Source organism: Sylvia atricapilla, chromosome Z (assembly GCF_009819655.1).
Source record: "Sylvia atricapilla isolate bSylAtr1 chromosome Z, bSylAtr1.pri, whole genome shotgun sequence".
Classification (NCBI taxonomy): Eukaryota; Metazoa; Chordata; class Aves; order Passeriformes; family Sylviidae; genus Sylvia; species Sylvia atricapilla.
This window is the reverse complement of record NC_089174.1, coordinates 32,172,680-32,197,372: the sequence shown is the minus strand read 5'-3', so window position 1 is coordinate 32,197,372 and position 24,693 is coordinate 32,172,680. Positions and strand designations below refer to the sequence as shown.

The 24,693-nt window shown below is 35.3% G+C and overlaps 1 protein-coding gene across 1 annotated transcript in view; it reads right to left on the bottom strand.

Moving 5' to 3' along the window:
- KIAA0825 (KIAA0825 ortholog) overlaps positions 1-24,693 on the bottom strand; it is a 199,445-nt gene that overhangs the window by 143,975 nt on the left and 30,777 nt on the right. The window contains exons 4-10 of the mRNA XM_066339310.1: positions 22,799-22,969; positions 10,566-10,660; positions 8,679-8,906; positions 7,416-7,681; positions 6,047-6,197; positions 2,840-3,030; positions 365-547 (exon numbers count right to left, since the gene is read on the bottom strand). Coding sequence (XP_066195407.1) covers positions 365-547; positions 2,840-3,030; positions 6,047-6,197; positions 7,416-7,681; positions 8,679-8,906; positions 10,566-10,660; positions 22,799-22,969 — 1,285 coding nt within the window. The remainder of the gene's footprint in view (positions 1-364; positions 548-2,839; positions 3,031-6,046; positions 6,198-7,415; positions 7,682-8,678; positions 8,907-10,565; positions 10,661-22,798; positions 22,970-24,693) is intronic.

Sequence of the window (24,693 nt, the reverse complement as noted above, 5' to 3'; positions counted from 1 at the left end):
TACTACTACTACTACTACTACTACTACTACTAAAATTTGCAGCATTAATAATTAATAAAATTCTACTGGTTTTGTCACAGAGGAAATAATCCAGATATTCACTAGATCTATGTTATTAAGAGAAAAAAAAAAGTACAGCACAGGAATTTGACCCAAAGCTAACAAAATCTCAGCAGATATAATTGGGCTTTAGGTAACATCACAAAAATAAGTATGGGATCAAACTGAGAATACTATACATTAATACTATGTGTCAATACTATGCATTGCATATGATTTCAATACAAAAATTCACCTTGTAGATCCATCCAGGTAAGCTCAAGAACAAATTTTATCTCAAATTGAATGTTTATTTCATACTCACTCATACAAATTCTTCAGTGGTGAAGTTAAAATAGCCAGCACAGAGATCAGACTATTGCAGTGGCTATGTATTTTATAGATCTTGAGATCTCTGTCTTTGTTTGGATTCAGAAACTCCTGCACAGAACTACAAATTGACCAGAGCATGTCTTCAGTGGACATCAAAATTGCTGCAATATCGATTCTATAGACAAAGAAAGCCCAAGAATAATATTACTTAAGACATCTTGATAATGGTAATTTCCAATTAAAAAGACATTTTTTCTGACAGGATAAAACACTAAAATCATAGCATAGACTTTAAATGTCCTCTTCAGTGAAGCAGGAAGTATCCACCCACTACTCCGTAGAAAAGAAACTCTTCCACAGAGTTGTTGTTACTGAAACTAGTAAAAAGAAGACTTAAAATTTTGGAAATGTCCTTTTTCAAAAGACAGTGTCACTAGGCATGAACATTTTACTTTCTAAACTACAAGTAAATAAATATATAATTTGCTTTCTTATAATTAAAATGTGCATTCTATTTTCAAATCCTGATGGGGCAAAAAAAAAATAGGAACAAAGAAACTCAATCTTCAATTTGCAAAACTAATTCCATGCAACAATATATAATGTTGAACATTTCTGAGTCAGTAACCCGTTGCCTGTTGATACGGGTTGGCATCACTCATCATTTTCCTGAACAATAGCAAAAACCCAAACTGCAACAACATAATCTCGCTAGACTATGCTAACATACAATACACAGGAAACATGTGAGTAACACAAAAAATAAGTGACATATGAGTTTGGAATTTAAAAAGCACTTAAGTACCTAAAAGCCATGGATGCACATGTGACCATATGCCATTTTTAAGGATCATGTTATTTTTGAAAAATCTAGGCAAACACACATAAACAGACATTTGTCCATATTACACATCAGATCTCTACAATTTGAAGAACCACTGGGAGAAAAGACACCCTCACAAACTACAACATTATTTAAAAAAAAGGTAAAGATTCTGTGACAAAAATATATTGAATTATACCCAGTAATTTTATTTCACCTACTTGTGACTGGATAGTTCAGTTATCCAGTGAAAAATTCAAGAATCCCCTTAACAAACATACAAGTTTTCTACAAAATGACAATGTAAAATGTTCTTTCTTGTTCAGTAGTTTGAAGTAAATTCATATAGAATTTACTAATGTGACACTTAAGTAAATATTGCATTTTTCATATTTCAAGGAAGTTTTCTCCCAAAAAAACTTCCAGACAAGTTTTCAGGAAATCTCTCTGTACCAAAAGATCCAGAAGAGCCTCATTATAGTAAGTTATTGTGGGAACAGAGAACACAAATAGGTATGTAGAATAAAACTTTGGTTTTTTCCTACCCATTTCAAGAAAAAAATCTTGTGCAAGTTACTTGAGCTTTCATGACAACACTCCTTTTCATAATAAAACTGACATCACGTAACTCTTAGCTTACACAGAACATGCACCTGCTTAGTGTCTGTAACCATCTAAAATTACAAATGCTTTAATTCCTCTCAGTGGTGCTGTGCAATAGGACAAAAGGCAATGGTCAGAAGCTGCTGCACAGGAAATTCCACCTGAATATGAGGAAGAACTTCCTTAACTGTGTGGGTGGCTGAGCACTGGAACAGAGCCCCCACAGAGTTCATGGATTCTCTCTCACTGGAGGCATCTAAAAGCTGTCTGGATTTGGCCTTGTGTAACATACTCTGGGATCACCCTGCATAAGCAGGGAGGCTGGCCCAGATGACCCAGTGTGATCCCTTCCAACCCCACCCATTCTGTAATTGTGTGATTCTGTTCGGAGAAATAAACCTATTTATTCAGTAAAACAGGACATCGGATAAAAAGGACAAATGTAGGGTAAACTCCCACTCAAAGACACTTGCTTTAGTACTTCTCAAAAATACCCTTCTCTCTGGCAAAACATAAGAATTGCAACAAGAAAAACTTCAATTTCTTATTTCCTAAAATGACAGAAAAAGGAATGGCCTCTTTCTCCTCTCTCCTACACCACTGGCATCATTCTGACGAATCTTTTGATGTGACCTTTTAGCTCTTTCACTTGAACACTGGAACACATTATAATTTCATAATGAATCAACAGCTTGATTTCTAATCCTGACATTGCCAATTCTGTCCACATTTTAGGCTGCATCATAAATACTCAATGGACTTTCATTGCGAGGCTTTCAAACCAACCAAGTGGCATATGGAACAAATTCACAGAGAGTTGAAAGAGGCCTTTGATTCTGCCCAGTTTGCAATATAACTACTAAATATACTTAAATATAGAAAATATCTTTTCTTAAAACAAACATCAAAATGCATAGATTTTGTCTATCCCCTCTGTTGTGTTCATTAACATTGAAATTTGAATCAAAGCAGTGAATAACAGAAAACTAACATTTACTTCTTTTATACATCAGAACAGAACATTAAATATACAACCATTACCTGATTTGTGATGTTCTTTTGTAACTGGGACACACTTGACAGTATCTAGAGGAGAAAATATCCAACGATCGCTCTAGTACATCTGTAAGAATCTCCTGGGCTATCTTTGGAGGTAGAATAGTCCATAGATCATGATGAAGAGCACAGCAGAAGTAATACCACATCTGGACAGAGAATGAGCATCTTTCCCCCTATCAAAACCACCACACATTAGGTAACAGAAATACACCTTCCAAAATGTCAGTTTAATTCCTACAGGTCTAATTAATTTGAAAGGAAATAGCTAAAGAGTTCCAGGAATAAGATGGCCAAAAATGGTCCTTTAAAAGAGGTGAGACATCTTTATTTACAAGGAAACACATTGTTGCATTTCAGTCACAAAATTCAAGTCCTACCACAAAAAAAAAGCACAGCATTTGAACTCTTATATCCTCAATTAACCTATTCTCAAAACCAATAGTGTTGTAAGTTTAGTTTAAAAGCATAAACAGTATTCTGTATGCAATAGAATAGTCAGATAAACCTAACATAGCAGTTTGTTTGCAGAGAAAATAATTATTTAAATGACATAAGCATATGTATTTACTCAGATTCAGAAATGCCATGCATAACCATGGTTATATATAATAGATATGTAAGAAAAGAAGAGAGAAGAATAACTGAACTATTAAACCAGTAATAACAGATATCCAGATTTTTTAACTAGTTTTTTTTTCCTCTTGTAATTTTAATGTATTGAAATTGAACATTTTCTGGCAAGGAATCAGCATTGGCATTAACATTTTGTTGTCTAAATAAACCTAATCCATTAAGACACATTTCTAAAAAGTACACAGGAAAACTCATGTTTAAATACTTCAACTAGTACCTATTCAGAAAAAAGCTGTATCACGAAGCTTTTTGAGGACAGAGATTTCAATCTTCAGTTACCACATCCCAAAACTGAGAAATATTTTAAAAATTTGTTGATATTTTAGCATTATTAAAAATTATTTTAGCAATATTAAAAATTATTTTAATAACCCCACAATTTTTAAAACACTTTTTGAGTTTGATAGGCATTCTTTAACAATAACAATCAAAAATAATCTGGCTTCTTTTAAAATACACTAGCATAAGCATTGTCAGATTATTGGAAGTTGTCAAAATTCAATTTTTCTCTGACATAATATTTGAAGATTAAGAAGTGACAAAATTTATGACAAAGAACAAAATAAGCAAGCTTGTTGACAAGTTTTACTTTTAAACTTTGTAATTATAAACACAAATTGTTTTACTTTCTCTGCTTCAGTTTATTTGAGTAATACCTCTTTTGCCCTTTTTTATTATTGTACTTCCACTGCAGAAACAACATAATTTTAAGATATTTAAGATTTAAATGAGATTATCTTCTTTTTTTCTGACCTGTGTTTCTATTTGTTGCCATTTCTAGACAATTCCACTGATAAACATCTGCTATTTTTGCAGGCTTCATATACTAAAAACAGATGCAATCTTTTATTTAGCTTATACATGGGGAAACAAGCAGCTGTGTTTTATTACATAAGCCACTCAGTATTATCTCTGAACAGACAATTCTTTATTCTTTGACTGCTACAAAACATAAGTTCCCACAGCTACAGCAGATGTCTGCTACACTTAGAGCTTCATTCAAAAACATAATCTGGAGAGCTGGCCCAGTGGCACACTCTTCCTGCTGAGCTTATATGTTGGAAGAAGCCACCTCTCACTGCTGGAAGTTTCGGCAGGGAACTGTCTCTGTAACAAGCAATAGATCTTAATCCAATCTCTTCCATTTAGGATGCCTACAAGAGGTCAATTGAAGTAACATCTGCTCAGCAGCATGTCTCCTGAAGGAACTCAGAGCAGATCATGGTTCACCCTTGGGCCATCTCCCATGGCCCAGAGAAAAGGGGAGTGATGATGTAAAATTACATACTTTTCACCTCAAACCCTGCAAAACATACAGAGCTGAAACACCAGTTTTCCTCATTCCTTCCTACACACATCAGTTCTGTTCAGTAATGATAAAATGGTTTAGCTACTCCATATTATTTCTCATCAGACAACTACTTCTCCATGGTGAAGTTACTGGATCACCAAGAAACAGGGCACAGCACTATAACCACTACAGATAATGAATATCATATTATGATTCAGCAGTTGCCAAAAGACATGCTTTTCTTACCTTATCATCTGGAATTCAAACAAAATTGAAATGTTTATCTACTTATCTTTGAGGTATGGACATTTTGATAGATAACTCTGTGAACTGCATGCCATGACCAGCACAGACTTTGTCACTGACTGAGCAGCTTTTACTACATCTGTATATTACATGTATCAGACAGAATTTTCTCACATGGAAGAATTCTAGAATTTGTTTAACAGAGCACGCTGTCTCACACAGAAAACTGTACAAGGAAGGAGAAGACTTTGTCACCAAGAGATCTCAGCTATCATTGATTAAAATCCATATAGTCCCTGAAATTAAGTGAAAATAGTTTTAAACAGTGTATGTCAACCTATGTTTGTACTTAACTAGGATGAAGGAAAAATAAATTAAAATAATTCTCTTAATTTTTTTTCATAGAATCATTAGGATTATAGCTATAGATCAGACCTGTGACTTCAAGATGCAGGTGAAATGGCACTTGTTATTTCAGAAATACATTGTCGAATGCTTCAGGTAACTATATTGGCCACCTTTCTTTGTTACACCTTTCACTCACAAAAAGTAAAAAGGGGAACCAATTGAAAATAAAAATCAAGTAACCAGATAAAAAATTTCCCAAAAGATTTTCACGTCACACTTTCTAAAAGAAGTTCTTTTAGAAAGTGCTCTAAGAACTTTCTAAAGTTCTTAGAGCACTTTCTAAAAGTTCTTAGAGATTAAGATGATAGTGTCCTCTTTACTGAGTTCTATATATATAAATATAAATATTCTATAATATAAATATTCTATAAATAGTTCTATAAATATTTCATATTTATTTTATATTTATAAATAGCACAATAAATATTTCATGAAGAAAGTGACAAAAACATGTCATGATAACAATCTATCTTTAAATGACTATGTTTTCCTACATAATTTCTAGAGAGATACTTGCCTGCAATAGTAGATACTTCAAAAGAGTAAATTCCAATAATCCTTATGTAAAAACAATTTTGTAAAAAGAAGCCATAGTAAACTTAACCTCACACCTCATAAAAAGCTTTGTAGTCATCCCAGTAGTGACTCTCAGCATCCTGTAAAATGCTTGTAGCACAAACTCTGACACAGTAGTTCATAACTTGAAACTGGAGAGTGTTGATGAATTCCTGATATTTCTGGAGAGACACTAGGAATAGGGGTCTGTTCAGAGAGAATGATTAAAGAGACAATGATTGAAAGGCTGTGCACTAGGAGCTAACAATCTCAGTACTGCAAAGAGTTTTTGATTAGTAGTTATCAATCATTCATTTCCTCTTGGTCCTGAACCTAGCATTCAGTTTTGAAACTTCTTGTTTCAGAAGTTCTAAAAATATGTCTGCTGTCTATAAATTCTCATTGAACCAATCACTGAGAAACAGATTACTTCATCTTATTTTCTGAGGCAAGTACATTTGTCATTCACTTATTTCTGTGTTGCAGCATTCTTACATCAGCAATTATTACATCAGCTCTGAGTGTGATAAAGAAAACATAAGCATAGAGTACAGAGATTGCTTTTGGTAGGCATGTACTAAAACTCTTTGATAATACACCTAAACAGAATTATTGAGCACTATTTTGGCTCAGATTTCCCATTCACAAGGATACACTTCATGTAGGAGACACTAAAATATCAGAGGGAAAGCAGCTCAATAGTGCATATAACCACATAGTAATTATACATTCCTTAGAAATTGTGCTACTTCAGGGTCCCTCCCCAAAAACAGTTTTACTTTAAAATTGCACATGGTTAGAAACATGTGGACCAATGGACTCCTAGTACCTTAAGAAATCTCCTAAAAGCAAGTGCAATTATATTTCTCCCCAGGTTAAACACTGCCTTTGACTTTACACTCCTACTTCATATCTTCTCTAATTTTTATTCTACACATAACAATGAGTTAAGTTATAAAACTACAATGCATGCATTTTCTTTACATGTCTAAAAACACATGGTGTAAGGAAAAAGCACAGAAATGTATTTTTATATTGTCCTCTAAGATTGCTATGTGCTGAATCAGTTCTTATGAAAATTAGGCATTGCAAAGGTCAGAAAAGGAAATCAAGGCCTTAGCACTTTATTTATATGACAGCAGAGTACATTCAGTTCCCTGGATAATCCTATTTTCTCAAATTTAATAATTTTAAAAAATGATCTGCAAATCAAATGCAGAGTTTACACATAAATAATTTGTTTTGCAATGACTGCTCTAGACTTTCGGGTTGATGCAGGTATTTCCATAAATAGTACACATATTGCATATGCTAAAAAATATGATGCAATTTGGTAAACTACCACCATATTATATAATCAAAATGGGATGAAGTCCCATATTATTTATGTTTGAATTTAACATTTTATAAGTAAAAAGGACATACTTTTTGCTTGTTTCTCTCATTAAATTGCTGTACATTGTAAAATGCTGAAAAACATATATCGCTGTGGAAAGGGCAGCATACAGGTCTTGCAGGGGAGCCTTCAGGGGAACATCTTTGCTCTTCTCCTCTAGTCTTGCCAGAACAGCTGTTGCCACTTTGTTGCAGGCCTCTACAAAGTTTGCTCTAATTTCCTGAAGAGAATCATCTCTGCAGGCCAGAGCCAATGGAAGCAATGTGTCGAGTTCTTCCATGATGTCAGAACAAAACTGAGAAAAATAAATGCGGCACCAAGTTATTTGTATTCTGACAACACTGCTTAATTTATACACACTAGGGTAAAACTCTTGAATAATGGAATTGGCAAGAAATATAAATATATTGAATCAACTTTACAAACATTTTAATCTCTTAAACAGAGGAATAACATTACTTTAAAGTAAATTAAATATTCTTTCATTGCTTCTTGCTTTAAAGCTGCATATTTTATACTATGGGAAAAATTAAAACCATCTTATCCTAGTAATGCCTTCATCTGGTTTTGATGTCACTAAACATACATTCAAAACACAAGGTTAATTCCTTGTAAATAAAGATAATTTTATAAACTAAATAATTTTGAAAAATACGCAAACACATTTCTTAACATTGGATTTGGAAACAAATGTGTCATCTCTTCATAAATCCATACATTAATCTCCCTAAAATTATCTCTGCAAAACTCATGTGTTATTTCAAGCAAGCATTCATTAACAGCATTCCAAATCTGCTAGAATAGCTTAAAATCTTACTAAAAGGAGTCTTTCAAACATACCTTTCCTCACAAAAGGAATTTAATTAATAAATGACCTTTCAGCCAAGTCAAATAACACTAAATTGGCTTTATTACTAGTTATGCCAATTAGTTGAATGGCATGTCTAATGATATGAATACAGGAAATCCCTTTATAGCCATATTTCAAAGCTTTTGACATTTTCCCATTGAACCACTTGGTAACAGAGCAGATACTAATCAGAATGCTTTAGAACTTCTTGGCTGAAAAAAATAATGCCAGTGAAGTTTAGAAGTTAAATCTTTCAAGTACAAACTATGGACTATTGTATAAAGCTCTGTTCAGCTTCACACTGAAATGCCTCTCACTTTCTTCTTAATTCCATTTATATAAGATATAGAATATTAATAGTACTGTAAGTACTTCAAAGTGTATATGGCAAACAGCCTTGGCATTCTGTCTCTCTTCAAACTTCAGATCTTTTAATACCTGCCTTAGCAATTCGTTTTGGTTGCTCCTCCTGTTGGACTGCTCTGCAGGACTCCCTCATTTGCTGGTTGTTTACAAGACCCATTGCACAGCCTGCAGCTGAAAACTCTTCTTTCTGCTCATGTTGAAGAATTTTAGATGAAAAATCCTCAATTGCTATTGTTATACAGTGAGCCACAGAAGAAGACAGGTCTTTAAATGCATTTCTCCAGCCAAAACTCAGTAAAATAGGCTGAAATACATATTAAAATTATATCAATCCCAAATCATTCTTGAGTGTTAATGTCTTCTGAAAATTAAATGCACATCCATAATTGAATTACAAGACACCATCATATTTTGAAATTAATTAAAAGAATTTAAAATATAATCCACTAGTGTTGAAATCTTACTAAAAGCAGGGTTTACACTCAACAAAATGAACATGCATAACAACATTAAACTTGCCACCAAATTTTTCAGAAAAAAGAAATTCCTGTTTAAACAAGACAGCTTTTAAAAAAGCATGCTTCATCTTTACTTAATCTGTAATCTTTAACAGAATCTACTTAACAAAGTCCAAGAATGCATATATATTTTCAGTAGTACAAGAAGCAATCTAGCAATGTTACTAACCATGAATTTCAATGAGAAGAAGTTAAGAGGAGCTGGTTTTAACACAGCCACACAGTATTTCACTTCTCTAGAACTGGGTTTAGAAAAGATTAAAATGTTTAAATAGAGATTTGTATAGCTTTTAGCCAATGCTAGCTTTTACTGTGGTTTACGTCTATTCCTTGTCTTTAAACAGAGACTTCTGAAGTAATCTGAAGTGTAATAGTTGTCAGAAGTAGACACAGTATGATATCATTACTTTTCAACTTATCTGATTTTGCATTGCTCTTAAGACTTACATCAGACTTAAACCTTTCCAGAAGTGGCCATTTGAGAATTGCACCACTGTAAGAGACATATTCTAATGACATAAGATGATATTCAGTAAATAACTCCACCATGAGGGCACAATAGGAGAATAGAAAAAACAAATTCCTAACTTTTCCCGTAGCCATAATACTAAATGGGGGGGCCTGCAAAGTGAAGCCCTTCCACTTTACTTCAATTTAAAAGTTGTATCCTCTGTTCTTTCCCTTCCCCCACCAGCAATATTCAGCTCTTGTAAGCACAGAGACAGCCCCCATGGACACACACTTCTGCACTCCTTCTTTTTTTGATGGGGATCAAGTACATCTCAATGTACCTAAAATATTTTTCTTTGTAATACATATTAGTATTACTCTCACACACCAATCCAAAGCACATTTGAAAAGAATTTCAGCATGAAATCAAGCCATTAAGAAATTAAATTCCACTATCATAAAGTATCAGACTTGTTGAAGCATTTAGGTGCCACAAAATCAACAATAAATATATGTTTCGGAGTAAATGGGAGCCAGGTAAAAACAGTCTTATGTACATTCTACAATGCACAGTGCTTATTACACACTAGTTTGTCAGCATCAAAGAAACTAGACATTGTACAAGTACCTATACCTCTAGGAATTACCATTATGATCAAATTCTAAGAACTCCATAAATCTTCTTCAAGATTCTTTGAGATTATATATATAATACTAAAAAAGCTATTATATTTTAGTTTTTTTTTTCCATTTTGTTATGAGGTATCTTAAAATTACATTTTTTCTGTTATTAACTACTAAATACCAACAACGTCTTTGAACACTGTACAATTTTATTCCATCTAAACTGAAACTTAGCACATAAAAGTAATCACAGTAGCTGAAGTAATGAAACTACAGCAATAGGTGTTTATAATGAACATGGAGAAAGTCTACACTGGACATACACACAAAAGAAAACCCCATACAAAGTGTAAGACTCTTTTCATACTCACATTTTCTACCTGAAGTAACTGTTCAGGAAGCACGCTGGTTTCATTTGCTCTAGTTTCTCCTATTAAAAGCTCCCCACTAGCTCTCTTCAGAACTCCTGCACAGTATGATAAAAAAGATCAAACTTAAGATTAATTCTGTAGAAAATTCAGCAGCCTACAACATCTTCTGATATATCAATATGAAGCATAAAAAAACCCCTCAAGAACATGTAGAGGAATACTAATGATATAATAACGTCAAATTCAAGTTATGCAGAGTTTCTTTTATATAACATGATGAAAACCACATCTGATTCTACTTGAATTTTATATAAATACACATATAATGTGTAAAATATGGTTTCTTTTGTCATTAATGCATTTTTATACTGATTGTGAAGTCACCTCTTCTTAGAGAGAATGGATAACACTACATCAGCTGTATAGAAATTAACTCCTCCTCTTTGTTCAACAGTAATATATTTTTACAGCTTTTACTTATTTGGAAACACCAATACAATAAGAATAAAAAGACAGTAAATTAGTACAGTTATTATAAGCAAAATGATGGCTTATAAAATATAAAAAACAAGAAAAGCTCTTTAAGAAGGGCTGGTACATAGCTCATCCATAAATCTTATGATTATGTAGTAATCAGTAATGGCATATTCCCTCAGTTTTGTTAAGGACAAACCAATATCTGGGGTTGATATCACTTTTATCAGTGTTTCAAGAAATCTGGGTTCCTGAAATGCATTGATGATTCCTCTTCCAAGTGATACAAGCACAAATGAAGGTGCTTGTTGGGGATTTGAAAGTCCCAGGCAGCCTCAGCTGCAGTGACCATGAGATAGTGGAGTTCCAGATCCTGAGGGCACAAAGAAGGGTGATAAGCAAGCTCACTTCCCCAGGCTTCAGAAAAGCAGACTTGGGCCTCTTCAGTTATCTGCTTGGAAGAGTCCCATGGGAAATGGCCCTATGTAATGGGACACAAGAAATTTGATTAATTTCTGAGCTCTGCCAAGCTTAAGACAACAAAAATGGCAGAAGGCCTGCAGGCATGAACAAGAAGATCCTAGCCAAACTCAAACAAAAAATGTAGCATACAGAGCGCAGAAATAAGGATGGGTAACCTGGGAGGAACACATAAACAACTTCTGAGCATGGAAAAAGTTAAGGAAGCTAAAGCTGAAATGCAAATAATTTGGCCAGGGATCTCAAAGATAAGGAGATGGGCTTCTGTAAATACACAGGTGATAAATGGAAGAATAGGGAAAACATGAGCCCATTGCTCAACAAGATGGGGGACCTGGTAACACAGATATGGAAAAGGTTAAGATACTGAATGTCTTCTTCAACTTAGTATTTACTATCAAGACCAGCCTTTAAGCATCCCAGGCCGCAGAGACCAGAAGGTAAGATTGGAGCAAGGAAAATGTACTCTTGGCGGAAGAGGATCAGGCCTGACAATAACTAAGCAAACTCAACAAAATTAAATCCTTGGGCCCTTGTGGGAACTGGCGTGGAGGGAACTGGCAGACATCGTTGCAAGATGTTGACTCTCAATAATCTTTGATCAATCATGGCAACAGGGAGAAGAGTTGAAGGCTAGAAGAAAGCAAATGTCACTCCCATTTTCAAAAAGGGCAAGAAAGAGGACTCAGGAAATCAGAGTCTTGTCAACCTCACTTCAGCTCCAGGGAAAGTAATAGAGGCATTTCCAGGTACACTACAAAGAATTCATCAGGAGCATTCAGCATGGCTTCAGTAAGGGGAAGTCATGCTTGACTAACTTGATAAACTTCTATGAAGAAATGACTGGCCTGGTAGATGAGGGAACAGTGGTGGGTATTGTCTACATGGACATCAATAAAGCCCATGGCATTGTCTCCCATAAGATCTGGCTATAGATCTTAATAAGATCCCATAAGCTCTTGATGTATGGACTGGACAAACAGTCAGTAAGGTGAGCTGAAAAATGGCAGAATAGCCAAGTCCCAAGTGAAGTGATCTGTGGCACAAAGTATAGTTTGAGGCAAGTAATTAGTAATCTACCTCAGAATTCAATACTAGGTCCAATTCTGTTAAGTATTTTCATTAACGATCTGGATGATGGGGTGCAGTGTACCCTCACCAAGTCAGCAGCTGACATCAAACTGGATGGCAGACAATCATGGTGCCAACCCAGAAGGACCTCAACAGGCTGGAGAAATGGGCACACTAAAACCTCATAAAGTCCAAGAGGCAAAGTTGTGCACCTGGGAAGGAACAACCCAGGCATCAACCCATGCTGGAGTTCTCCCAGCTGGAAAGAAGCTTTTGCATAAAATGACTTAGGAGTCCAGAAGTACACAAAGTTTAACATAATCCAGCAAAGAAGGCTGATGATGTCTGGTTTACATCAGGCAAAGCACTGTAAGCAAGTCAAAGGAAATTATTCTTCCTGTCTGCTCAACGGTGATGAGCCACACCTGGAGTGGTGTGTACAGTTCTGGGTTCCTCAGAACAAGACGAACATGAACATACTGGAGAGTGTCTAAAAAGTGCCATAGAAGATGACAAAAGGAATGGAAAACAGGCTGAGAGCACTGGAACTGTTAGTCAACAGAAGAGAAAGCAGAATATATCACTACTGTATATAAATGCCTGAAAGGAGGGTCCAAAGAGGCCAGTCTTCCACAATGACAGGGCCAGTGCTCACAGGCACAAACAGACATAACACCAGGAGGTTTCCTCTGAACATCAGGAAATGCCTTTTTTACTATGAAGGTGACCAAGCACTGTAAGGTTGTCTGGAGAAGTGATGGAATCTCCATCCTTGGAGATACTCAAAAGCTATCTGCACATAATTGTGGACAATTGGCTATAGAGGCCTTGCTTGAGCAGGGATTGTTGGAGAACAGGAACTCCAAAGGTCCATCCAACCTTAACTGTTCTGTGATCCTGTGAGTCACAAAGAGATACACGAATAACTCCAAATGATATAGTATTTTAAAGATCTGTCTTGTAGCACAAAGATGGTGAACAACACTGGTGCAGATAATCCTAACTTAACATACTTCATATGAAATTAAAAGAGGTTTTAAATGACCAGGTGCTGCCAAAGCCTTGTTAAAGATTATCTTACAGGCATAACCTTAGAGGTCTGCACTGATCTGAAGCTACTAGCAATACATGGCCAAGGTTTGAAGAGCTTTTCTCTTTCCACATTTCCCGCATTTGATTTAACTTATCCAAAGTAGATTTCACCTTTCCCCTAATCAATTTGTATTCTGAAAATAAATACTGTTTTTCATACACTTATATAACATTGTAGAGCTTTGAAGTTTTTGTGGGTTTTTTTAGCTTGTTTTGAGGGGGGGGTGGTGTGTTTGTACATTTTCTTTTTTTTCCGCAAATACCTTTTTATTTGCATTTTCAAAAGACATTGACACATTTGAGCTGGGAAAAATGAAAGAGAAAATGGTGGAATATAAAACCAAAAGATATTAACCAGACCATCCTACTCCCTAATCATTCAACACATTACAGACAGTACCAGAAACTTACTGGATTTTTTTCAGCATCTTTTAATGTATTTAATGATGAAGTTTCTTTAATAATTAGTTTTCTAAAAACTAGAAACAGTTTTCTTTAGAAATTAGTCCAGAATTTAAAAAATCTGAGTAATTCTAACTAACTGGATATTTTTTTTATTTTCTATTCTGTGCTTTCTACCTTAAATTTACCTTTTTTTCCTTGCAGTTCTCCATTTTTAGATATAGCATTGCATTCTAGCTATAAACACAAGTAAGCTTCTATATATTCACATTCTCGTATTATTGTCACTACTTAGATCTGCTATTTATAACTTTTTATATCAAGACTTAAAAGAAAACCTTAAACAATCTCAAATCCTTGTGTATTCACAGCACTGCTGCCTTATTTGTTATGAACTTGCAGCTGAGATAAATAGCTATCTAGTGGGTGGTAGACTTGTGACTCCAGGATCACAGGCAAAGAACCAAATGATGCTTACATCCACACCAGTCATTTTACAGGCTCCTTCATTATGAAATTAACATGTTCGACTAGATTATCCCATCTCTTTTTCTAATTAACAGTCTTGGTACTCCTGCTTTATACTCGTATCTATCTGTTTGTGCATGTAGGCTTACACACATTAAAAACTTCACTTGTCTTCTCAAAGATGACCCAGGTTGAAGTCTCCCAGATTTTCCTTTGGTTTCTCAAATTTTTACTTTCCCCAAATTTCACCTGGGTTTGGCTGGCCTTAATCTTTTTTGTTCTAACCTCCAGCTAGCAAGGGTTGCCTTCACACTTAATATTGAACATTGTACATTTAACCACAGCACCCATAAAGCCTCTGCTCTTCAGATACTACTACAAATTTCCTCTCAAATTGTTTCCACAGAGACAGATAACAAATTATAACCTTCCTGCCCTGCAACTTCTTCACTTTGGTAAGACTGGAAGGATTGCTTGCTCAAAATGTTTTGGGGGTGTGTGTGTGTGGGAAGGAGGCAAGTCAGGCCTTGTTCTGGTGAGGCATTGATCCATACACTCCACCCCTCCAGAGCCTGTATCCCAGCCCCATAGTGGCTGCCAGTCCCTGGTACATTGCAGGCAATGCTCCACACCCTACCCCTGGAGCCCTAGTCCAGCTCCAGAGTGGCCAGACAACTGGAACTCCCACCTGGGGAACAGCCCAGGAAAGCCAAAGGGTATTTAACCTGAGACCAAAGGTAAGCACGTCTTGACCCTCCCTGCTGTTGGAATCACTATGAACTGAACACCACTGGAACCAGGAGTGGTAGTTATGTTTGTTTTTTTCTAGATCTTTTCTGTCTTTCTCTCTTTCTCTTTCTTCTTCTTGTTCGTAACTTATAATTAAATGGGCTTCATAATTTGGTAAGCTGAATGAGCTAAGTTAATGCTGTGAAAAGTGGTTTATGTTGGTTGAATGCTGACCTAAACCTTCTGCCAAAGTTCTTTGATATCCTGAAGTTGCCAGTAAAGTTTTATATGTTGTTTTGGCCTCTTCAGAATATCCTGCTGGTATTTGTGCTGTGTGTCTAACTTGCAATATGAAAGTTACATGAAATATATGAAATATATGAAAGAACTGCAAGCTCTTTTAAGTGTCTCATCAAGCAAGGATCTTACAACTTGCCTTCTGACCATCCTGCCCTAATCAGCAAACTCTCCTGGGAAAGAGAAGCACAGATTTATTCAAGATACAGCTGCCCAAATTAGTTTGCCATTGCATCAATCATGCTTCTTTCACAAATAAGGCTATTGTTCTTGGGTGACACAAGATTCTAGATTCACAGTTTGCCATTTCTTATCTACTTTCCATATCCATGTTCTGTGTTTTGAGGGGCAGAGCACTGACTTCCCATGATTTAGCCCTAATGCTATAATGGGGTAAATAATACAGACTGTGGCATTACGTATACTGAGCACAAAGAAGGTGGCCATATTATCAACTGGATTGTAAGTGAAGTTTAGGTCCACCAAGATTGAAATTTTCTTGCAAAATCAGTAGCATTGTCCCAGACAGCCTTTCAAATTTCTGTCAGGAAGGCTCCTTCACTTCCTTTCTTATGATTAAGGCAGCTGTTGATTGGAGCCACAATTATGCCTGTATACAGGTAAAGGCTAGAGATGCATTATTCTGAGTCATGGCCACTGCATCTGTGTTTAGCTTGTGGTCCTGCTCTTTTGTCTTTTCCCATCCTGGCAATACTTTTGAGACCTGCCACGGACTGGTACCCAATGCTAATAAAGATGATTGTTAAGGGTTGTTTTAATTTTGTTAAATCACCCATTGCAGTGGTCAGCTTATTCATTAGTATTTCTGAGTCAATGCCATTCAAGATTCCCAAGCCTGTCCCTAATATTCCAGTTAAATCCCTTCACATTCTGCCCCTTGCAGGTTTTTGTCTTTGCAACCATGTTGTCCACCCCTCAAAATATGTCCTTAAGAAAGGGGAGCAGACCAGAATGTTAGTCTGCATTAATAGTTGAACCTTCTTAAGAGACCATAAATAATAATCATTATTGTCCTGTATTCCTCACTACATATGGTCCTATCTCATAGATTTTGGGTTTAGACCTCAGTTGTTGTCGCTGTAATCATGGTTGTGACACATATCCTAAATTTGAACGAGAACCCCTTAGTGTTTTGACTCCAAATGCACTCTACTGTGGTATTTTGTGTCAATGTGAAATTATGCCAACATTCCAATCCATTATTACATATTTGTGTAAGATTATTAAAAGCCATTTTTCTAGAAAAATTCTCTGACTCCTCTCTTTAAATAGCACATATCAAACAGCATTTGCACAGATAGAAAGAAATGCATGTGATCCTTCTCACACGGTTGTTTAGAGAAGAGAACTTGCAGAAAGAGAGCAGAAAAAAGTTAATGTTGTTAAAGAAGATGCGGCTGAAAGAAAACATGTAATTTTCTCATATTTGCTCTTTTTCCAGACCATATTCTACACCTTCACCATTCTTGATTATTAGGGAAGATTAGATTAACCACAAATCCTTGCTTGATCTTTCTTGAAACTGATGTTTTACAAACATCTAGTCTTGATGGACTGTTCACAATTTGTGTACTTCCTTCAGTTTACCAGCCAGGAAGCTTTAATAATTTTGACTGTAAATAATGAGAACAAGATTATATCCAGTACTACACTTAAAATCAAAACTATTCAGCCAGCTTTCTTTGTGTGTATTAAAATTTGTCTGGGATTATTCTTCTCTTCAAAATAATTGTTTTCCTAGGCCCCCTTTACCTACAATTTATTTAATTCTTTCTTCAATTCAGTATTTTTCTGTTTATTATGATGATTACAAAGACCAAAGAATAACAGTGACACCTCTTGCATTCTAAATATGATTATTTTTATTTCCTATAAGAAGTTCTATTATTTATTTTTCTCTATAAAATTCCACAGCTTTCCTAATTTTATAGCATTTAGGGCCATAAGAACAGTCATTGTGACATCATCTTTCATGCAGCATAGAAACCAATGTATCCAGGAAAGCTTTTGTATGACTACTCAGTATCTGTGTATAAGCTAAGTATCAGTGCTATCAAAGTAGCTTACAAATTGGATTCAGCAGCTCATTCAGAACTTTTATTGAAACCATACTGGAAATAATATATCTTGCAGAAGCAGGAAGAACCATTCCTCCATAAACATAAATAACAATAAAGAAATCCCTGACTAACTATGGGTCAAAAAAACCCTTCGCTTTCTGTCATCAATAATGGACCTTTTACTTTTTGAACTATACTGAGAAAACTTTACTAGCCCAGACACAGAAGATGTACCTCTGAAATCATATTCCCCTCCTAGTGTAAATTCATCTTCACTTTGGACTGATCCACTGAAGTTGTGTATTTGTAAAAGAATATACTTGAACACCTTATGTTGAGACCAAAGCAAAAATCACAACTTTTTTTAATCATCAATTGCAACTTTTGCAATAATGCAACTTTGCAATAAAAGCCTGTTTGGAGGATTCTATGCTCCTTTTATTACACTTTCCAGAAATGGATATAGAGTTAAGGATTTCTCTTTAAAGTGTGAAGGGAAGACCTTTGCAAATCTTCCCAGTCCCATGAGCCAGAGCTTGTAAACCTATGGACTTCACAACTTTGCCCACAGTGTTTTCAAGTACTCCACTGGAAAAAGTGATTTTTCATATTCATTATCTGATCTGTCCAAAGTTCATCTTTCTTACTGAAATGGGGAAAAAAGTGAGACAGATGAAATCACATTAGATATTTTTGATTTTTTAGAAGCCTTAACAAGGCCCTGAAAACCCAGGAGGAAAGAAAAATCAAACTTAAAGATGTAAAGAGAATGCAATTTGGCAGAGTTCTAAACCCAAATCTCCTGCTTAACCCTTGATTGTAGATGAACATGTTCCTGATTGCTTCAAAAAGAACAACCCCTGTGATCTTGGAAGAACTAGGTATGTCAGAACATCTCACGAATTTCAACTGAATGTAAATAGAGAAGTGGATTACCTCATCACAGTAGGCATGGCAAGATACCTGCAGATGAAAGGGTTAAATAGTCAAGAGAAAACTGGGAATGGTTACTCCTCTAATTTTATGAAATCCAGTGCCTGAAGTGAAATGAAGTGAGGTTGTGTACTATTGTGAATAAAGGTCCCATAAATTACAGAAAAATACTCTCTGAAAGGCAGAGTAGCAGTCTTACCCAGATGTCACACTAACATTCAGGGGTGGAACAAAACCACACCATCACTTGTTTGTCAAAGAACTTTGCAGGATTTTCTCCCTTATATTTGATTTAAAGGATACCTTGAAGAATACATTGGTAGTAGATAAAATATATATTTATACTATCTTTTTTAAAAAGCTGTGCTTAGATAACACAAATACAGTTTTAAATCAAGCTGATTGGCGTGTACATATTGTTCACTAAGGAATGCTAAGTTACTGTTGATAAAGTAAAAAAATAAAATCAAGAAGAATTGGATGGAGAACAGTGAAAAGAAGTTGAGTGGAAAATGCAATTCAGATAATTCTTTTCTCCAAGATGCAAAGTAATTTGTGAAAATGAGGATTCTGAATATATTCCAGAAGATGCCAGATAAAGAACTCTCAAACTGAACTCAGAGAACTATCCATATCACCTAAAAAACTCTCTACATCCATCTCCCTACAGAGTTCACTCTGGTTCACTGTTTCCTTTGGTGCTATTGTCTGCCATGGGGTTACCATCAGAGAACACTGGTAGGCAGTACTTCCCTCTAACATCTATTTTCAACGGCCTAAATTGGTCTTCATAGGATTCCATTGTGCACGCTGCAAAGAAACTTGTCTTGTTGCCAGCTAGAACTCTGAACTACATGTCTTTCTTTTCTTCACTGTTCTTTTTTTTGGTTCACAAGCAACCTCCTACCAAAAGCAGAATCTGCAGAAGAGACTACATCCAAGCAATAATGCAATGAAAAAGTATGAAGAGAAGCCCAGGTGGCCACCTTGCAAATTTCCAATGTGGAAGCCTTCGACCTCTCCGCCCAAGAAGCAGCTATAGTCCTAGTGTAATGAGCTTTACAAACCCTGGGAGCCTCTTTACCCTTAACTACATACGCCTCTCTAATACAATCCCTTAACCATCTAGCTAAGCAACCCTTAGAAGCCATTTGACCCCTCTTAAGACCCCCTAAGAGTACAAACAATCTGTCAGAAGATATGAAATCTTTGATTCTTCTGTGATAAACCCTAAGTGTTCTTCTTACATCCAATTTATGCAGCCGTTGCTCTTTGTCATTGCTGGGTTTAGGGAAAAATGAGGGCCAAGAAACCGTCTGGTTTAGATAAAACTCAGATGCCATCTTTGGGACAAAAAAAAAATTTAAAAAGAGGAACCATCCAAAGAACTTTTTTTCAGATGGAACTTTATACATGTTCTAAATATCAAAATTGAAGTACTGCGGAATATAAAACAAAAAATCAATTGACATTGAAACAGCTATACACATAAACACACCACTTGACACATGCACATGAAAAAAACTATTATTTTTGTTGCATGTCTGTGTGAGTTACCCAGATTAAAAGTCTCCCATGATTAGTAAAAGCAACCAAAAAATAAAGGAAACAAGTACAAGGCTTCTGTCTATGCAACACCTATGGAAACTTCAGGTGACTTGGACATTCATCTACCTTTTATGAATTGGCCATCTTTCCCTAATTTGACAGCAGTACTACTTGCAGAGCACTGACACTTTAGATATCCCTCACTGCAAAGACTGAGGGGTATGCTGGATATACTCAACCTAGCTTTAACTCACCGAAAAGTATGGGTAACTTGTCTAGCACCATCAACACACACTTCAGCCTGGGCTAGTTTGCTCTGCTTCTCAGGCTGGTTCTGCAGCCAGTGCTGCACTATAAACTTGACCTTTGTACCCAAGTTAATTTAAAGTTGCTTCAGACATACCTACATTCCCAACTCTGTCAAATTAAACAAGATTTCTGGTAGTAAGGCTTCTAAATAAGAACAGAAGACGGTTATTATATTGTCTAGTCACATAGTATAGTGTGTTCTGATGAAAATAGATCAAGGATTCTAACCAATCCTTCTTATCAAAAAACTCAGCCATCATCAGTGAAAACAATTAGATAATCAACCCAATATAGGACATTAACAGAGAAAATCTTAAATCCCTTTCGGTACTTAACAAAACCTGGAACTACTGGGAACATACATTTCATTCTCCCACATCAAATCATCTTTCACTTCACTACAATTGAGATTTCCGACAATATGCAATTAAAGTAACACTAATAAACCTTTCTTCTAGTCAGATCTCTCTTGCTAAAAATTTCTCTGGACATGTCTTCTTTTCACAAACTATCTATAAACATATCACTGAGCAAAGTCTTCTGACTAGAACCACCTGATAAGAACAGCAAATCTAAAGCCAGAAGTATGTCTGAAGAGTTCACTAAAAGCACCCCCAAAAAATTTACCCTCATTTATTTTCCAGGGTAAAATGAATTCTATGATTTTTTTTAGAATGTACCTTCTACCCACAAGACTGCCTCCTACAAGATCTAATAATATTTCCCATTCAGATTTGATTAAGTAGAGGTACCAATTAAGAACCAACTTGCTATAGACATGATTACTCTGAAAAAATATTTCTCAAAGAAGGCAGCTTAACATTCTTTGGAGAAATAGTTCTGGACGTAATTAAGTTTGGAAAAATGCCCGTAGGATAATTTTTACATCTTGGAAAGTAAAGTATTTCTTGCTAATGTTGAAATCTTTAAGCTCTCTGAATTACTGGAGATCAAATGCCTTAGAACATAGTCACATAAATACCAAATAAATTTCCAATTCAAGACTTCTTGAAATTTTTTTACATTTTCTCACATAATACAGTAATAAAAAGTACATTTACCATTGCCCTTACTGAAAGTATACCCTTGTCCAACACATGAGGAAAACTACACAAGTCTATTCTAACACCTCTTTGTGGAATCAAGGCCATAAAACATAAATCATAATATACAATAGGTTAACATCAATTGAGAATTAGTAAAACAGAGTGACTAAAGGAGGCAGAAATACATTGAAGTCAGTAGCAAAAATGGAATTTGAATGTACACTTTATTAGAGCTTTGATGTATATTCCAAAAATATATAGGTTAACCTGTATTTCTTTACTATGGAGTGTTGATATTACAGGTGAAGAATATATCAACAAAATGTGTGCCTTGGAATTCTTCTTATTTAATATTTTTATTTTTGTCAATTTAGTATTCTGAGACTACATTATTCCCAAAACACCTTTCTCCTCAGCCTGCAGCTCGACTATAGAGATAGTGAACATTTAACTTCACCTATCCTCTCTCCCTGAGCAGCCTGGCCTCATTTCTGCTCTGATCGTTTCCTGCAATAGAATCAAAGCTTTTGAAACCATTTCTGTCTCATGACTCGGAGTCTCTACTGGCAGAAGCAGCAGATTAGAAGAACATTTATGAGCATATTCCTGGAAGGTGTTATTTAGCTGAATTTTCACAATATCAGGTTCTCCTGAACACAATTAGATGAAAAAAAGAGTGAGCTTGGAAACTCATAGCAAATGCAAACCTGAGGCTTGATCACTTCACTGATGATGTAGAGCTTCCTCCTGTAACACAACCACTGAAGCCAGTGGGATAAGCACACTAGCAAACATAGTACATATGAGTAAGTGTGAGAAATACAGGTTAAACAAGGACTATATCCTTAAACAGGTAGTTTTATGTACACTAAGAGCAACTAAACTGATATTAAAGTCAGTGCTTTTCCCTCTTGAAAAGGGTAGCTTTCAAGGACAAGTTCAGAAAAAGTCAGTTTCAAAGAATTCAGACTTCAAGTATTGTTGTGTCCTATGTGAGACACAGGATTTTATAGAGAATCCACAGGAGATATCTTGTTACAGTGCTTGATAGTTTTTCATTGTGGCTCTCCATCAATATCTACAGTTAGTATATCACATTTTTTAATCACAGTGATCAGTTCTTTTCTACAATTCATGGTGCTCAAATGTAAATCCACATATTTCAAGAGCTTTCTCAGTGGATATGGTAACACATTTATTTGAAAAATATGATTACATGAATTAGGTAATTAATGTTGACAATTTTATAAAATTGTTCTTTTGCACAAAGTAAACCAAATAAATAAAGAAAATCACTCATTACCTTGAACACTCTTATTCCTCTCTGTAAATGAAGGAAGGAGCAGAATTTCTGTAGAGAGCTCTTCAACTTTTTCCTCCATTAATAAAAAGAGTTTGATAAGTTGAGAAAGACATTTGAGTTGATACAAGGTTAAGCAGAAGTTTCGTCCTTTCCTGTGGTATTCCTGGGAGGCTATTCAAGTAAAATTATAAAACAGCCTTTATTACAGCTGAAAAAAAAAAGGATCCTGCAAAACTGATTATGTAAAACAGTATAATATATCAAGCAATTTAATTTTTCTTATAATGTAATGTATCTTTTTCTCATTATAAAATACAATTACAGTATTTTTTCCTAAGTCTTCAGCACTTCTCAATTATCTGTGAGGTTCCATTTGAATTTCAGGATTTGTCATTCATTAACTAGGATTTTTTCCATGCAATGGATCTACTCAGGAACGTTCTCACCTGTGTTTTAAAGAAAACCCTCTGTGTTGCAAAAGCCGAAAAGGAAAAAACCACATCATTACTGTATTTTAATGGTTTGGGACATCACATCACTTGTCACTCTGCAAGTCACCTTGTCTGTTTAACAATCTGCTAGCACAATACAGTTGATGAATATGACATTTGACTGAAAGAAACATCAATCTAACACTCAGCAACTTTAAATATGTGGGGTTTGAAAACAAGTGAGACTGTCACTGAGCAAATATCAGCAAGTATTATAACTATAAGCATTTGGTATTTAAAAGAAGAAACTGAACATTTTTTTTTGAAAGGTTAACACATGCACTCATAACATATAATCACGTCACATCAACCAGGGAACTCTGATTTCAGCACAGTCAGACTATAAATTACTTGAGATGTTTCCAATTTAGTATTACCAAACCACACGGGTTTAAGTACTTTAATTTTATAATGGCTTTAAATGTAACAAATTTGCACTTCTATGGAAGTTGTGGTGAGCTGATACCATGTTCCTATGCAGTTCTGTTGCAGATGCAGCATCAGCACAACAGTTAATCTAGAAAGTGTCAGAGGGAGGGCCAGAGTAGTTTGAAAGGGAAGCTCTGAAAGATGAAAACAAAAATAAATTGGCTGAAATGTACTCCTATGTGGCAAATCTTTCTTACCTTTGCAAATTTTAAGTACTTTTTACCTTCCTTTTCCCTCAAAGTTTCTAAATATTTTTAGGCATTTACAAATCACTTTTAAACAGACATAGATCTAAGTAGCAGAGCTGAATGCTGAGTACTAATTCTGTAATTTGCTATTCTGGTTTTGCAGACTTAGAGGCTGGACAGCAGGTACAGCATCCACATCTTCAAAGTTCCAAACAGAGGTATTCATGTCAGTCCCTTGCACTTCTAAGAATGTCCGAAGAGTTATGTGTAATTGCCTCTGTTAGTGTCTTTCCTCTCTGAATAATGAGTACATAAAAAATCTATAACTGGATTTCAAATTTTAAGTCTTAAACCTACAAAAAATCACGTTATGCTATTCAGAGGATTTAATTCCTCACCTGAAAACTAGAGAATATAATTTGAGTTTAACTGACATAAAAACGCTGCCTGAGTTTGCAATGTAAGAACCACAAAACACATCACAAAAATGAAGAGAACATTAGTTCTACCTCTTATAGTTTGAAAACCTTGTGATGCTTCTGCCCCATCTATTGAGGAACAAGGAAACTGTCCACTTATTTGATTGCCTCAAATGATACTGACCTTATTAAACTGAAAGAAAGTGGATGTAGAAGACAAAGGTATACCACAGTAATGTTATTTTTACAATACATTACCAAACTCAAAAAGTAAAAACTTCTAATGATTCAGAATATATTTCAGTTTTATTGTTTCTCAGAAATGACAACTCATTTATTTAATACTTGATGTTGAAGTAGTGTGCACA